General features: G+C 37.2%; 1 protein-coding gene across 4 annotated transcripts in view; it reads right to left on the bottom strand.

The window, feature by feature from the left end:
• The window catches only part of LOC106085990 (tyrosine-protein kinase Btk29A), a 491172-nt gene that overhangs the window by 12578 nt on the left and 462184 nt on the right, over positions 1-16410 (bottom strand). For all 4 annotated transcript variants that reach the window (XM_013250481.2, XM_059364170.1, XM_013250482.2 and 1 more), the window contains 5 exons: positions 3899-4035; positions 3621-3737; positions 3460-3540; positions 952-1082; positions 755-883 (listed from right to left, as the gene is read on the bottom strand). In XM_013250481.2, the coding sequence (XP_013105935.2) occupies positions 755-883; positions 952-1082; positions 3460-3540; positions 3621-3737; positions 3899-4035 (595 nt within the window). The remainder of the gene's footprint in view (positions 1-754; positions 884-951; positions 1083-3459; positions 3541-3620; positions 3738-3898; positions 4036-16410) is intronic.

The following is a 16410-nucleotide window of genomic DNA, read 5'->3' on the forward strand; positions in this document are numbered from 1 at the left end:
TTGCGGATAGCGGATGCTCCATACGAACTAACTGCAACTATATTCGTGGACAATCATTGGGCAAGAGTTGCCTTTCTTGCCCTTTCCAAAATATTGGATTTATAGTTCAATTTCCTGTCCATCAAAACACCCACGTATTTTGCGATTTCTGTAAATGGAACATTCTCTCCTCCCAAGGAGACAGGTGCCACTGTGGGCAACTTGTATGTCCTGCTGAAAAGAACTAATTCGGTAGCTACTTCGCTGTTTCATGTAGAGCTTCATGAAGTATGTCTCTTATAGTGCTGGAAACTCCAACTCCTTCATGATTGACGTCGGTTTTATATTATTGAAAGCACCTTCAAGGTCAAGAAATTCTATCATTGTATAGTCCTTGACAGCGAGAGAAGCCTTTATGCAAACGACTAGGTCGTGAAGGGCTGTTTCAGTGGATTTGCCTTTACAATATGCATGCTGCTGCCGCGACAGGCGATCTTTAGGGATCTTTGCTCTAGTATACGTTTCTATCAACCTCTTAAGAGTCTTCAAGCAACTTCATTTAAAGGTTTATTTATAAAATTTTGAAAGGGTTTACATTTACAAAATATAACCGGTTTAACCGGGTTTTAAAAAAATTTCAAGTATTTAAACCGATTTTATAAAAAATCTCATTTTTCGAATATTCCGAAACCCTTTTTTTTTTGAAAAAGCTGGTTTTATGATCACATTATATATTCTATATGTTTGTGTTTTTTTTGTTCCTTCAAATACTTACACTTTGGTATGCAGCGATAGTGTGTATAAACCTTTTGTTGATGATTTACGCACCACAAAACAGCCTTCTTTGTCGCCTTGTTTTAATAAAGATTCGGCACGTTGACGAGACATATCACCAACATACCACCTGTATAGGAAAACAAAAACAACATTCATGGAAAATGGGGTTTACCAAATATCACAAAAATAACTCACTCATAACGTTCCAAACCCAAAAGTGCTTTGGGTTTGACGTAATTGCTGGGAATATAGCCGACATTGCCCATGGCATCTTTGACTTTCCACCAATGCTCTTGAGAATCATCGATGACTTCATATTCGGCATTCTAAATGACAAAATAAAAATTTAATTTAAAAAAACTTTTAAAAAATCCAATTTGAAACAAGTTTCTAAAGTCATTAAGTTACAATGTGTAGTCAATAAAAATTAAGAATCTTAAACAGAGATGGGCACATTAACATGTGTTCGAATTAGTTTTAAGCCCATGGGATAATGCTCTTGTGCATGTAGACTATAATTTGCAATAGTGGGTGTGAGTAAAAATGCAAACATCCCATAAGGAACAGGGACAAACTTCTCACATATCAATGAGTGCAGACCGATTCAAGTTTAAACTCAATGATATGGGGCCTCCTTTTTATAGCCGAGTCCGAACGGCGTGGCGCATTGCGACCCTGTTTGGAGGGAAGTTTAACATGGCATAGTACCTCACAAATGTTGCCAGCATTAGGAGGAGAAAACCACCGCTGAAAATTTTGTTCTGATGGTCTAGCCAGGATTCGAACCCAGACGTTCAGCGTCATAGACGGACATGCAAACCTCTGCGCTACGGTGGCCTCCTACGGTGGGTGTGTGTATCAGAAAAAACATTCAACGGTGTCGCACTGCCGCACGCCGTTCGGACTCGGCTATTAGAAGTAGGCGTCTTATCATTGAGCCTAGATTTGAATGCACTCATTGATATGTGAAAAGATTGCCCCTGTTGCTTAGTGGAATGTTAATGGGCAAAATTTTCTTTTTTTGGGTGTGTGTGCTTCTCTATCCCTGACCTGAATATTGACAGGATATTTTGGTAAAGTTAAAATTCTAATAAAAATTTATTAGAAAAAATACTTTCACTTTTTATACCCTCCACCATAGGATCTACTCCTCGAAATATTCGTCTGACACCCCATAAAGTATATATATTCTTGATTGTCGCGTCATTTTATGTCGATCTAGCCATGTCCGTCTGTCCGTCCGTCCGTCCATCTGTCTGTCCGTCCGTCCGTCTGTCCGTCCGTCTGTCTGTCCGTCTGTCCGTCCGTCTGTCCGCCCGTCTGTCCGCCCGTCTGTCCGTCCGTCTGTCTGTCGAAAGCACGCTAACTTCCGAAGGAGTACAGCTAGCCGCTTGAAATTTTGCACAAATACTTCTTATTAGTGTAGGTCGGTTGGTATTATAAATGGCCCATATCGGTCCATGTTTTGATATAGCTGGCATATAAACCGATCTTGGGTCTTGACTTTTTGAGTCTCTAGAGGGTGCAATTCTTGTCCGATTTGACTGAAATTTTGCACGACTTGTTTTGTAATGATATCCAACAACTGTGCCAAGTATGGTTCAAATCGGTCCATAACCTGATATAGCTGACTTCTTGAGCCTCTAGATTGCGCAATTCTTATTCGATTGAAATGAAATTTTGCACGACGTGTTTTGTTATGATATCCGATAAATGTGCCAAGTATGGTTTAAATCGGTCCACAACCTGATATAGCTGTCATATAAACCGATCTCGGGTCTTGACTTCTTGAGTCTCTAGAGTGCGCAATTCTTATCCGATTGGAATGAAATTTTGCACGTAGTATTTTGTTATGATATCCAACAACTGTGCCTAGAATGGTTCAAATCGATTCATAACCTGATATAGCTGTCATATAAACAGATCTGGGGACTTAACTTCTTGAGCTTCTAGAGGGCGCAATTCTTATCCGATTTGGAGGAAATTTTGCAAGACGTATTTTATTCTTACTTTCAACAACTGTGTCAAATAAGGTTCAAATTGGTTCATAACCTGATATAACTGCCATATAAACCGATCTGGGATCTTAACTTCTTGAGCCTCTAGAGGTTACAATTATTATCCGATTTGCCTGAACGGACGACGGATTCTCTCATGACCATCAACATACGTGTTTATTATGGCCTGAATCGATCTATAGTCCGATACAGCTCCCATATAAATCGATCTCTCTATTTTACTTCTTTAGCCCCCAAAGGGCACAATTCTTATTCGAATTGGCTGACATTTTACACTGGTCTCCAACATATAATTTATTTGTGGTCCAAACCATATCTTGATATCGCTCTAATAGCAGAGCAAATCTTTTCTTATATCCTTTTTTTGCCTAAGAAGAGATGCCGGGAAAACAACTCGACAAATGCGATCCATGTTGGAGGGTATATAAGATTCGGCCCGGCTGAGCTTAGCACGCTTTTACTTGTTTTTCCTACTAAAATTTTTCATAATATTTATCGAAGTGCATATGATTTGGTGAGGCCAAAAATAGGATTTTTTTTGAAAAATTTCCTTTTTTCTAAGCTTATCTGTGTCCATTATTTTCTAGTGTAATCAAATTATGCTACAAACAGACGCAGCACCTTTTGTGAGGAGTGGGATCGATATGTATTTGGTAGATATTTTAGTTACTAAGTGTATAATTACCTTTTCCAGCGAAAGATCTCCACCTTCGATGGCCTTGAAGGGATACAAAGCTACGACAACTTTTACAAAATGTGAATTGTCCTAAATATTGAAAAAAAAAATTAAATTATTCAATACTTGTTAATGAAATGCGGTCAATTTAAGCTTGTTTTGCTTTTTACCTTAGCTTTTGAATTTGGTGTTCCTGGAGTTGGTATACCACCTGGCATTGTGTTATCCAATAATGAACCGTTACCGTTTAATAAATTTGGTGACTGTTTAAATGTGGATACCGATGACTAAAATAAAAAATTAAAAAAAAATCCAAATCTTAGATTACTTTATTTAAATAACAGTTGAAACGTTGGTGTTTCAATTCGGCAAAATTTTTGCATACTTGAAATAACAATTATTTTGTTATTTTGGGGGAATGCCAAAGTGTATTATGAAATGACTTTACCTGTGGGTGTAGTGATGTGGGTGTTGAGCTACCTATACTGCCAGAACTATTGTGATGCAAACTAAATTGACTCGTTGACGTTGAATTATTTGGACTAATGCTGCGCTGTGATATTTGGGCGGGCGAACTACCAGTACCTGGAAATTGAAAGAAAAAGGGAATTTTTAAGTTAGACATAGAAATAATTAAGAGAAAATATATAACAAGTTAAAACAAGTTTTACAAAAAATTATTCCTACAAATTTATTTTTTTATGCTTTTAAGGTCTTTCGTTGGTAGTGATAACCTTATTTAAAAATTTCCCACATTAACTTCTTAAAATGTATTTCTTAGCTGTTATAAAAATAATTTTGTTTTTGTTATTCAACATATTGGTTTGCCCAAAAAGTAATTGCGGATTTTTTAAAAGAAAGTAAATGCATTTTTAATAAAATTTAGAATGAACTTTAATCAAATATAATTTTTTTACACTTTTTCTATAACGCAAGCTAAAAGTAACAGCTGATAACTGACAGAAGAAGGAATGCGATTACAGAGTCACAAGCTGTGAAAAAATTTGTCAACGCCGACTATATGAAAAATCCGCAATTACTTTTTGGGCAACCCAATAGTTAGCTATTGGTTCTCATATGAAAGTATTTCTGACTGATTTGCTTATTTAACTCTAGTAATAAACATTAAAAACTTGTTTCTTAAAAAAAAATTAGCTGACTTAAAAGAATATTCCAGTTTCAAAGTGCTAATATAAAAACACATATAAGTAAAGGGTTCTCCAATAGGGACTTGACAAATTTGAATTTTTGTTGTGAACGCACTGTTATTGTCAATTTATTCAGTAAACTCAACATTTTCATAGAACAACATCTGCAAATCTTAAAAATTTACTCCGAAATTCGGATGCGGTGACCGCTACTTTGAGAGCTAAATCATCTTCAATAACGAAGTTTATTTTAGGCATAATATGGTCGTCAATAAGCCAAAATATGTGTTATTGGTCAGGTGAATGTCCATATGTGGTCCACGAATCAACACTTCATCCACAAAAATAGCTGTTTGGTGAGGTTTGCATGCCGGCGGCGTCATTGGGCCATACTTCTTCATCGACGACGCCAATCGCCACGTTACTGAGAATGGACAACGCTATCGCACCATGCTCACTGATTATTTTTGGTTTGAATTGGAAGAAATGGACCTGGTCCCAACAGGACGGGTCCACACATAACAATCGCTTTATTGAAAAGTAAATTTGATGAGCGTGTCATAACAAGAATTGGCCCAGTCGATTGGTCATCTTGTTCGTACGTTTTGATTTGATTTGTCTACTATGCCAACAATTCGACGACGTTCAGAGCTCAGCTCAAAGCCAACATTGAACGGGAAATAGTGATCATTTCGGCTAAAATCTGTAGCCAAGTTATCGAATATCGGGTCCAACGTATTGACAGATGCAAACGCGCCCGCGGTGGCCATATGAAATATTGATCTGTGTCCCCATAAAGTATATATCTGGATCGTTCCGACATTCTGAGTCGATCTAGCAATGTCGTCCGTCCGTTCGTCTGTCGAAATCACGATAGCGGTCGAATTTAAATTTTTATCAGATTTGGATTTTAAATTTTTATCAGATTTGGCTGAAATCTGGAACAAAGACTTGAGTTATATCTTCCAACATCCATGTCAAGTATGATCCGAATCGGTCTATAAACTGATATAGCCCCCATATAAACCAATTCCCGGATTTGACTTCTTGAGACCCTATAAGCCTCAATTTTCATCCGATTTGGCAGAAATTTGGAACAATGTTTTGTGTTATGACTTCCAACATCCATGACAAGTATTATCTGAATCGGTCTATAAACTGATATAGCCCCCATATAAACCGATCCCCGGATTTGACTACTTGAGCCCTCAGAAGCCTTAATTTTCATCCGATTTGGCAGAAATTTGGAACAAATACTTGTACTATAACTTACAAAATTCACAGCAAGTATGATCCGAATCTTTTTCGTCTTCTTGAGCCACTAGAAGCCTAAATTTTCATCTGATTTAAAACTTCTCTTATGACTTACATCAGTGCCATGTTTTAGCCGAATCGGTCAATATGGTGATATAAGCAACATGTTTTCTGCATTTTGAAAGCCATTTTGGGGTTTGATAGACATTTTAGTTCAACGATAAGAAGCCTTATTTTTATAGTCGAGCCCCAGTGGCATGCCGATAAGAACAAAGTTTTTGTACTGAAGTCTTACATTTTCTGAAATTTATGCCAAAATTCGAACCCAGGCGTTCAGTGTCATTGACGAAGATGCTCACCCATGCGCAACGGTGTCACTAGATAGACCGACAAAAGCGGAAATTCGATTGAATTCAAAAATAGACAAAAAGATGACAGGGTGATGGAAATCAACAGCTAGCATCACCTACAACAAATTCAGCGCCATCTATTTGGCGATGGTAATCATGTGAATAGCAAAGCCAACAAGAATAGATAGTCCTTGGTTGCCAATGCTTTTCTTATATTTACTACGGAATTAAACTTCTTGAACAAATAAATAAATATATGTAAAAAAACTTTTATACAAGTTCGTTTCTTAAGTCTTTTGGTTTGAGGTGAAGGTAGCCTTTTAAAGAAGCATATTTTTTTATATTAAACATAAGTTGAATAAAACTTAACGTAATCTTAGAGTGAATAATGTATACCTTTCGAAGAAATTCATCCGTTTTTGGGCATGATTGCTTCTGTTGAAGAACCTCATGAAAAGTGGTACCATGGCGACCCCATTATTATAAAAATGTTGATCAAAGTTCGTTTCTTAAGTCTTTTGTTTTTTAATGTTTAGAGGATTATTTAGAAAGAAAATTTCGAAAAACGATTGATTGCACTAAATAACATATTTAACCTTTTTTAGTTTAATTTAATCAGTTCTGCTATTTAAAATGTTTAAGTTTAAATTAGGAATATGAAAGATTTTAAAGCTTTGCCGAAATAGTTTTCCCATTTTTTGGAGATCCATTTTTTTTTACAAACCAATTTAATCACACTAATCACAAGAGAACACATGCTACTCGCTTATGCCGACGACATCGATATCATAGGTCGGTCACCGGAAGTAGTAACTGCAGCCTTTGAAAGAATCGAAAGAGAGTCAGTAAAAATGGGTCTGACAGTAAATGGATATACGACGAAATGGATGGTTTCAACTCCCAAAAAGCCTTGCACAACCGAGCAGATAAAGAAAATGGAGAAAGTTGGGAACCAAAACTTTGAGACAGTCAGTAACTTTATCTACCTCGGCACCGCATTAACCGAAACGAATGACACCAGTTTTGAGATTAAGCGAAGAATAATATTGGCAAACAGATGCTACTTTAGACTAAGTAAGCAGTTTAGAAACAAGGCCATCTCTCGACACTATACAAGACACTGATGCTACCCGTGCTGTTATATGGTTCTGAAGCATGGGTACTTGTGAAAGCAGATGAGGCAGTGCTTGGAGTATTTGAGAGAAAGATTCTTCGTAAAATATATGGACCAGTTTGCGTTAACGGAGAATATAAGCGACGTATGAAGCACGAGTTGTATGAGCTGTATGACGACGATAGCATAGTTACACCCATCAAAATACAACGGCTGCGTTGGCTAGGTCATGTTGTCAGAATGGATGAAGAAGCTCCAGCAAAGAAGTCTTTTGAAGGCAAACACGGTGGTACACGCAAACCCGGAAGACCACAAGCCCGATGGAAAGATCAAGTTGTGGAAGACACCTCGAAACTTGGTGTCAGAGATTTTAGAATGAATATTTTAGAAAAAAATTCAATAAGTTTTTGAAAAAATAAAGAATTGAAAAATTTGAAATTGAATTCGATTTTAATTTTTTTCTGTGTACCATTGTACCTGATTGAGCTGATTGGAGCCAAAATATTCTTGTCAATAGATAGTTATTAAGATGGTATCAGATTAGAGGACTATGTGGGCTTTGGGGTGTCCTCTGAAGAACTGAGACAGAACATATCGAGGTTATCCGATCGCTGCAGTGGGTATCAGGCGGAGATTCTTGTAAAACTAGCAAAGGCTTGCTAAGTTTGGGATGTCCGAATCTTATATACCCACATCCATGGATCGCATTTGTCAAGTTTTTTATCCGATATCTCTCTATAGGCAAACAAAAGATAATGGATAAGCATTGCTATGCCATTAGAGCTATACCAAGTTATGGACATATTAGAGCCATATTTGGTTTGGCTATTAGAGACCACAGAAGAAGTGATTGTGTAATATTTCAGCCAAATCGGATAAGAATTGCGCCCTATAGTGACTCAAGAAGTACAATCGGAAGATCTGTTTATATGGGAGCTATATCAGGTTATGAACTGATTCAGACCATATTTGGCGAAGTCATAGAAGAAGTCGTTGTACGAAATTTCAGACAAATCGGATATAAATTGAGCCCTCTTGAGGCTCAAAAAGTATTATCAGGAGATCGGTTTATAAGGAAGCTATGTCAGGTTATGAACCGATTTGGACCATACTTGGCACAATTCTTGGAAGTCATAACAAAACACCTGATGCCTAAATTTCGGACTAATCGGATAAGAATTGCTCCCTGTAGAGGCTCAAAAAATCAAGTTCCAGGATCGGTTTATATGGCAGCTATATCAAAATATGGACCGGTGGAGCCCATTTACAATCCGAACCGACATACACTAATAGGAAGTATTCAAGCATAATTTCAAGCATCTAAACTGATAGAAAAATGAGGGTACTTTTTTAATACCGCCTGATATTATTTTGTTCGCGTCATTGGCAAAGATTTGTAAGTATTGTTGAGCTTTGTACATACAATATTGACGTAATTATTAAAATATTTGTAAATAAATAAAATGTTTTAATAGAATTTGAGTGCGTAAATAGCTGTTCAAATACTCGAAAGTGGTGAAAATGGAAATATTGGGTTGCCCAAAAAGTAATTGCGGATTTTTTAAAAGAAAGTAAATGCACTTTAAATAAAACTTAGAATAAACTTTAATCAAATATACTTTTTTACACTTTTTTTCTAAAGCAAGCTAAAAGTAACAGCTGATAACTGACAGAAGAAAGAATGCAATTACAGAGTCACAAGCTGTGAAAAAATTTGTCAACGCCGACTATATGAAAAATCCGCAATTACTTTTTGGGCAACCAATAGTACAAATTCTAAGGGCATTCTACATCAAAAACATGATAGTCTCTTGTGTTGAAAACGATGCTGTGTTGGTATATTCGAATGAAAACCACTTCTGGGAATCGAAGAATATGGAATCAATTGCTGAATACAAAGAATTGAGGTTGGTCACGGTGTAACATTACTTTTTGTAAATATTAAAATAAATAATCGCAATAAAATTAGCTTAAAATTATTTTTAATGGTTTTTTTTTGGTTCAGAAGGGGTGTAATAATCAATAAAGGTTTGGTACCAAAACCAATAACGGTCTGGTGCTAAAACCAATAACGGATTGGTATTAAAACCAATACCAGTCCGGGACTACAGCTAGCACCAAACGGTACTAATCCTTTTATGTTTCAGCCATACCATCTGGTATTGTTTTTGCACCATACGGTGTTGCTTTACTATCAATACCGTATGGTACTGAAATGGGCATGTTTGGTATTAGCTTTTCTTCGGGTGTAGTTTTATTTAGGGCTTCATCGAATTTGAATGTCAAGACTTTGTGGGGTCTCAAGTCAATATTTCGATGTATTACAAATGGAATGAAGAAATTAGTATACCCCCATCCTATAGTAGAGGGTATAAAATAAGTGGTGGAATGGTTAAGATGGAGGCCAGTGTAGCGCAGAGGCTACGATGCTCGCCTATGACGCTGAACGACCGGGTTTGAATCCTGGCGAGAACTGAACTGAAACTGAAAAAAACTATTTTCAGTCGTGGTTGTCCTCTCCTAATGCTGGCGATATTTGTAAGGTACTATGCCATTTAAAACTTCTCCCCAAAAAGGAGTGGCACTGCGGCACGCCATTCAGATTCGGCTATAAAAAGGAAGTCCCTTAACATTGAGATTAAACTTGAATCGGACAGCACTGATTGAGTTGTGAGAAGTTTGCCCCTGTACCTTAATGGAATGCTCATCCAATTTACAAAGGGTTGACTACACACGCAATAGTGATGAAAGGTAATGAAATGATAGCAAAAATTTTAATCAAGAAACATTTAAAATAAAATTCCAAATTTTTAACATTAGTATTGGGTTGCCCAAAAAGTAATTGCGGATTTTTTAAAAGAAAGTAAATGCATTTTTAATAAAACTTAGAATGAACTTTAATCAAATATTCTTTTTTTACACTTTTTTTCTAAAGCAAGCTAAAAGTAACAGCTGATAACTGACAGAAGAAAGAATGCAATTACAGAGTCACAAGCTGTGAACAAATTTGTCAACGCCGACTATATGAAAAATCCGCAATTACTTTTTGGGCAACCCAATAATTTATTTTATTTAATACTTCATGTTTTTCAAACTTATTCCTTCGATTATTCGATTTTAATCGCCAACATTTTCATAATGTTGGACTAATTAATGAGGCTAACAAATCATTTTTGAATTCCCATAGAGATTCCATTAAGCAACATAATTGCCAAGATGTATGTGTCTTAAGTCTTTTGTTTTAAGTGAGAGGTAAACGTTAAAAGCGTGATTAAGTGAAATGTGCGATTTTTTTGTAACTCCTTTAAGCGTTTGCCATTCACCACTTACACATTTTTATAAATTGCCTCTTACATTACCCCACATTTTCCAAATGCAATGCAACATTTGCATATAGGAAATACTAATGGCGGCTTTTTCTTACACATCAAAATAAAACCTAAATTCAAAGACATTTTGTCACGACTGGTTGCCAAATGTTAGGAAAAAGGGCAATTAAAAATGCATAAAGCACATTATAAAAACAAAATGAACAAAAGATTTGATGATGTGCGGTAACATAGAAAACAAATCTACAAATACCAAAAATATTATGACATCAATTTGGTTAGGAATTGCTCATAAAACAATTTATATAATCAAAAAATTAATGAAAGTTCAAAACAATTTTTCTTAGCCATAAACAATCATTAATATTTGCAATCATTAAATTCTAATCGGAACTAAAATGTATTAAAATGGCTAATGATAATCGATACAGTTTTTTTTTTTTAAGACTAACAATGCCAGTTTGCAACCTTCAATGAAGCAGGCTACCATTGCTTCGTCGTTCATTTTTGAGATTTCGTTTTTAATGACTAATTTATTGTGGGCAATCTTCTTTGGCAATTAAAGATTTTTTCGTATGTCTTTTGCCAATAACAAAGCCAAAAAAAAATATCTATAAACTTGATTTTAATCCCATAAATTAATTGTACATAGCAGAAAAGTAATTAATCATGGTCGAAAAAACAATTCATGTTGAAGCGTAGAAATCTATTGGCTCATGTCGAACTAAATGTGCCCTCTTAGCCAAAAACTTTAGAGATTTTTATAAAATAGCATAGCTTTAGTGATGACGTAGGGGTAGAAAAGATACGACTCCGAGTAGCATAGGCTAGATTATATTAGGTTGAAAAGAGACACACTCCTAAGCCAATAATTGGCTTGTTGTGCGCTTTAAACACACAAAAAAAAATTAACCTCGAAAAAGAAAATCTAGGTTAGGAATTCCGTGCTACTTACAAAATCCTTAATTGTTTTCCATACCACGCCCCTAAGTTGGTTTATGTCTAGTAGTGTGTCCTCATCTAAGTGCCGATATCTGTTGGCCGCGAAATTCAGGCATAGGAAATGCTCCAACGTCTCATCATCTTCCCCACATGGCCTACATATGAAATCACATGCCGCACCGATTTGGCAGTCCTATGTGTCATGTTATGATACCGAAAGCTATACTGACCTCCTTCTCACTTCCTTTCAGTAATTGCCTAGTCTTCTCACGATGCGGATCTCCCCATAGTATTTTCGCCGTCCTACCGACCGTTTCGTATCACACAGCGTTACATGACGCGTTCGTAGCCCACGCCCTTAACTCGGTCTGCGTCGACCCGAAAGATTTCGGGTTAACCAAGTTTATTGACAGCAGTCCTCTGGCCTTCACTGCCTGCCACTGAGTGGCTTTAACCATTTTAATTTTTGGAGGGTGGCCCGAATTAAGGCCAATTCTCCTCTAGGATGCATTGTTTAGGAGATAAAGCCAATTTTAAGTCCTCATGGTTAAATTTCGATTATTGATGGATTTGTGGTAAATTTTTTAATTTTTGAAAGCAGTCACTAAATAAGGCCCATTTCCCTCTACGACGCATAGTTTGAAAAACAGTCAATTTAAAGTTTTCATTGTGAAATTTAGATTTTTGATGGAATTTCCAATCTTAGTTCCTTTCTCATCTTAGCTATGAATCAAAAACTTCCCAGCTTTTAACACCCATTTTGATGGATTTGTGCTCAGTTTTTTAATTTTTGAAAGAAGTCACAAAATAAGGCCCATTTTTCTCTACGACGCATAGTTTAGGAGATACAGTCAATTTAAAGTTTTCATTGTGAAATTTAGATTTTTGATGGAATTTACAATCTCAGTTCTTTCCTCATCTTAGCTATGAATCCAAAACTTCCCAGCTTTTAACACCAATTAAAAATAGTGAGCCGCGAAATCTGAGCCTGTCACCCACACTTGTAGAAAATACCGAATAATTTGAAAAAATTAAAAATAGAAAAATGGACTCCCCTAATGTTGACGACACCCTCAAACGCATTAAGACCATGATTTGAGAATATGCATCTATAATGGAGAACTCTTTCCAGAGAAGATCAAGAAAGAGGTCCGTACAAAAGTTCTGGTAGTTTCTTAAAACATGCCTATAATGTGCCACTGATGAACGTTGTTTTTTGTTCTCTACATTGCAAATTCCGGGAAATCCTTATTTGCCCTCCAAAAGCCTCCACCAGTAAACTCAGGGTAAGTCCAAAAGAGTCGAAATTTTATAGAAGCCAAGAATGAGGCATACAAAGCAACCTGCAGTCTGTCGCAACGCAACAGGCGAAGGAGAAGTATCGGGAGAAAAGGACAAAAGAGAAACGAGAAGACGTGAGGATTCAGAATGAGATCCAGAAATTTTTCTAAAGAAATAAACATCAATCTGATGGCATTGATACAAGTACACGCTTCAACAGAGGCAAATAAGAAAATCTGATAATAGATACAGATAATTTGTTTGTGGAAAGAAAATTTTTCCTAGCAATTGGTATTCGATAATGGCGGCGACAAGAATACCACAGAATCAATCCCTGATGATGGTGCAGCGTCACCGTCTAGTCGGAATGAGGTCTTATTAGCAGTAACCTGGTTGAAAAACTTCAAGGCAGCAGAAGCCCATGCGTTATCAGGTGAACTTTTTAAGACCAAAGGCGACTCGCTGATCTGGCTAGAAGAACCCATACCCGATGATTGGAACCTCAAAAAGATAGTTCTTTTGAGCAAGCTGTGTGAGAGTTTAAAATCTAAAGTTATTGAGACAAATGGTGCCTATCGATGTGGCTTTAGATCTGGTAAATCCACCACTAACCAGATATTAACAATGCGTAAAACCTGGCAGAGGATGATTATGATCACCACACAGGTTTGAACTCTGAGCTCCGATTTGTGTGGAGTTCATCGTCATCAAGAAAGGCTCAGCTGAGAGTTATCGGAGAATCTCCAATTGCAGTCGCGGATAATCTGCGTGAATTGAGAGAAGAGTCTCAGTGGGACGCCGGGTGGCAACGGATCTTGCTAAAATATTGAGTGCCTGTGATATGACAAGGCAAGAGTTATTGGCGCCTATAAATAACCAATGGACATAACGCGGCGATCGGAGCTGGACGAGGATCGCTATCTCCACATGCCAACGTGTCTACAACAACTGCGAAAAATCCTGGAAAAGACCCGAGAAGGATAAGTCGGCTTAGAGTCAGTGAAAGTGGGACTGGCAGCAAATGGTGTTAAGAAAAAGAGTGAATGGTATTAACTCTCGGCCCACAGTAGAACATAATCGAAAAAAAAAAAATTATAAAACTATTTGAAATGGTTAGAACTGAGGTGTTATCGAGATCATCTGTAAAATTTCAAGGCCCTAGGTGGTCCGGGCGCTTCGTGCGAAGAATCGTTCGGGCTGCCAAATCTCCATTTGTGGTCCGATTTTCAAATAGTGTTAAAATATTGGGTTGCCCAAAAAGTAATTGCGGATTTTTCATATAGTCGGCGTTGACAAATTTTTTCACAGCTTGTGACTCTGTAATTGCATTCTTTCTTTTCAAATAGTGTTCAAATATTGGGTTGCTCAAAAAGTAATTGCGGATTTTTCATTAGTCGGCGTTGACAAATTTTTTCACAGCTTGTGACTCTGTAATTGCATTCTTTCTTCTGTCAGTTATCAGCTGTTACTTTTAGCTTGCTTTAGAAAAAAAGTGTAAAAAAGTATATTTGATTAAAGTTCATTCTAAGTTTTATTAAAAATGCATCTACTTTATTTTAAAAAAATCCGCAATTACTTTTTGGGCAACCCAATATTATTACAAAAAAATAGGAGCCCGGACCACCCAGGGCCTTGAAATTTTGCACCTCAACTCCTATAATTTAAAATTTCAAGTTTTCTCGATCCGTTTTCAAGTGGCATATATTTTACAATTTTTTTTTTTTTGATTCTATCCCGCCCGTACGCCCGTGATATGGTGAATGTTGGGAACTTTGACTTTGGGAAAGTGGGTAATTTTATCTAACTCGGCACAGCCGTGCATGAAACGAATGACACCAGTTTAGAAATAAAGCAAGCAAAAATACCCTCCACCATGGATCCCATTTGTGAAGTTCTTTTCCCGGTATCTCTTTATAGCCAAACAAAGGATAATGGGTACGAATTGCTATGCTATTGCAGCTGTATCAGGTTTTAGACGCATCCAGACAATTCTGATCACGTATATTTGAGTTCTTAGGAGGTCATTGTGCAAACTTTTAGCCAAATCAGATAACAATTGGGCTTTATAGGGCCTCAAGAATTATAATGGGATATTGGTTTATTTGGGAGCTATATCTGGTCTCAGACCGATTCAGACCATATTTGGCGAGTATGTTGAAGGTCATAGAAAGTCATTGTGGAAAATTTCAGACAAATCTAATAAGATTCACCCCTTTTGGAGGCTCATGAAGGGAGACATAGGTTTATATGGGAACTGTATCTGGTTTTGAACCGATGTGAACTACAATTGGCACATCTGTTGAACGTCATAGAAAACGTCATAGTACAAAATTTTAGCGAAATCGGTTAGAATTGTGTTTATATGGGAGGCTACATCTGGTTTTAAACCGATTTAAACCATAATTGGCGCATCGGTTAGACAAATCGGAAGCTCAGGATCGGGGGATCGGTTTATTTGTTAACTATATCAAAATATGGACCCATATGGCTCCTTTACAATCCCAACCGACCTACATAAAAAAGGAAGTATTTGTGCAAAATTTCAAGCGCCTAGCTTTACTTCTTTGAAAGTTTGCATGCTTTTTGACAGACAGACAGACGGATGGACTTGGCTAGATGGATTTAGAATGTCAGGGCTATTAAGAATATATACAAATGGTTTTCCAATAGGGACTTGACAACTTTGAATTCAATTTGTGATTATTTGCATGCTGGCGACGTCATTGGGCACACTTCTTCGTCGACGTTGTCAACCGCTATGTTGCCGTAAATAGACAACGCTACCTCACCATGCCCACTGATTATTTTTGGAAGAAGACCTGGACGAAAGACCTGGCCAGCACGGTGCCAGATGCCACACAGCACAAGCTACAATTGATTTATTGAAGAGTAATTTTGATGGAGGCCATCGTAGAACAGAGGTTAGCACGTCCGCCTACTATGACGCTGAATGCCTGGGTTGGAATTCTGGTAAGAACATCAGAACGAAATTTCTTCCCTCCTAATGCAGGCGCAATTTGTGAGGATTCATACGATTTGAAAAAATGGTATGGCAGTGTGATAAAAACTTCTCCCCAATGACGCAGCGCACTGTCGCCGTTCGGACTCGGCTATAAAAAATAAGGCCACTTATCATTGAGATTAAACTTGACAGCACTGATTTTTTCCCTGTTCCTTAATGGAATGTACAAGGGTAGATTTGCATTTGCAAGTATGACAGCCTGTCAAAAACTTCTCCCCAATGAGATGTCGCACTGTAGCCGTTCGCACTCGGCTATAAAAAATAGGGCCACTTATTATTGAGATTAAACTTGAATCCGCCAGCACTGATTTTTCCCTGGTCCCTAATGAAATGTTCAAGGTCAGATTTGAATTTGCAAGTTTGATGAGCGATTTATCTCAAGAAATGACCCAGTCGATAGGCAACCTCGTTTGTGCGATTTGACGCCCCCAGACTATTTTCTTTAGGGCTACGTCAAGTCATTGGTCTATGGCAACAAGCCGACGACGTTGAAAGAGCTCAGGCCAACATAGAATGGGAT

This window comes from Stomoxys calcitrans, chromosome 3 (genome assembly GCF_963082655.1).
Source record: "Stomoxys calcitrans chromosome 3, idStoCalc2.1, whole genome shotgun sequence".
NCBI lineage: Eukaryota > Metazoa > Arthropoda > Insecta > Diptera > Muscidae > Stomoxys > Stomoxys calcitrans.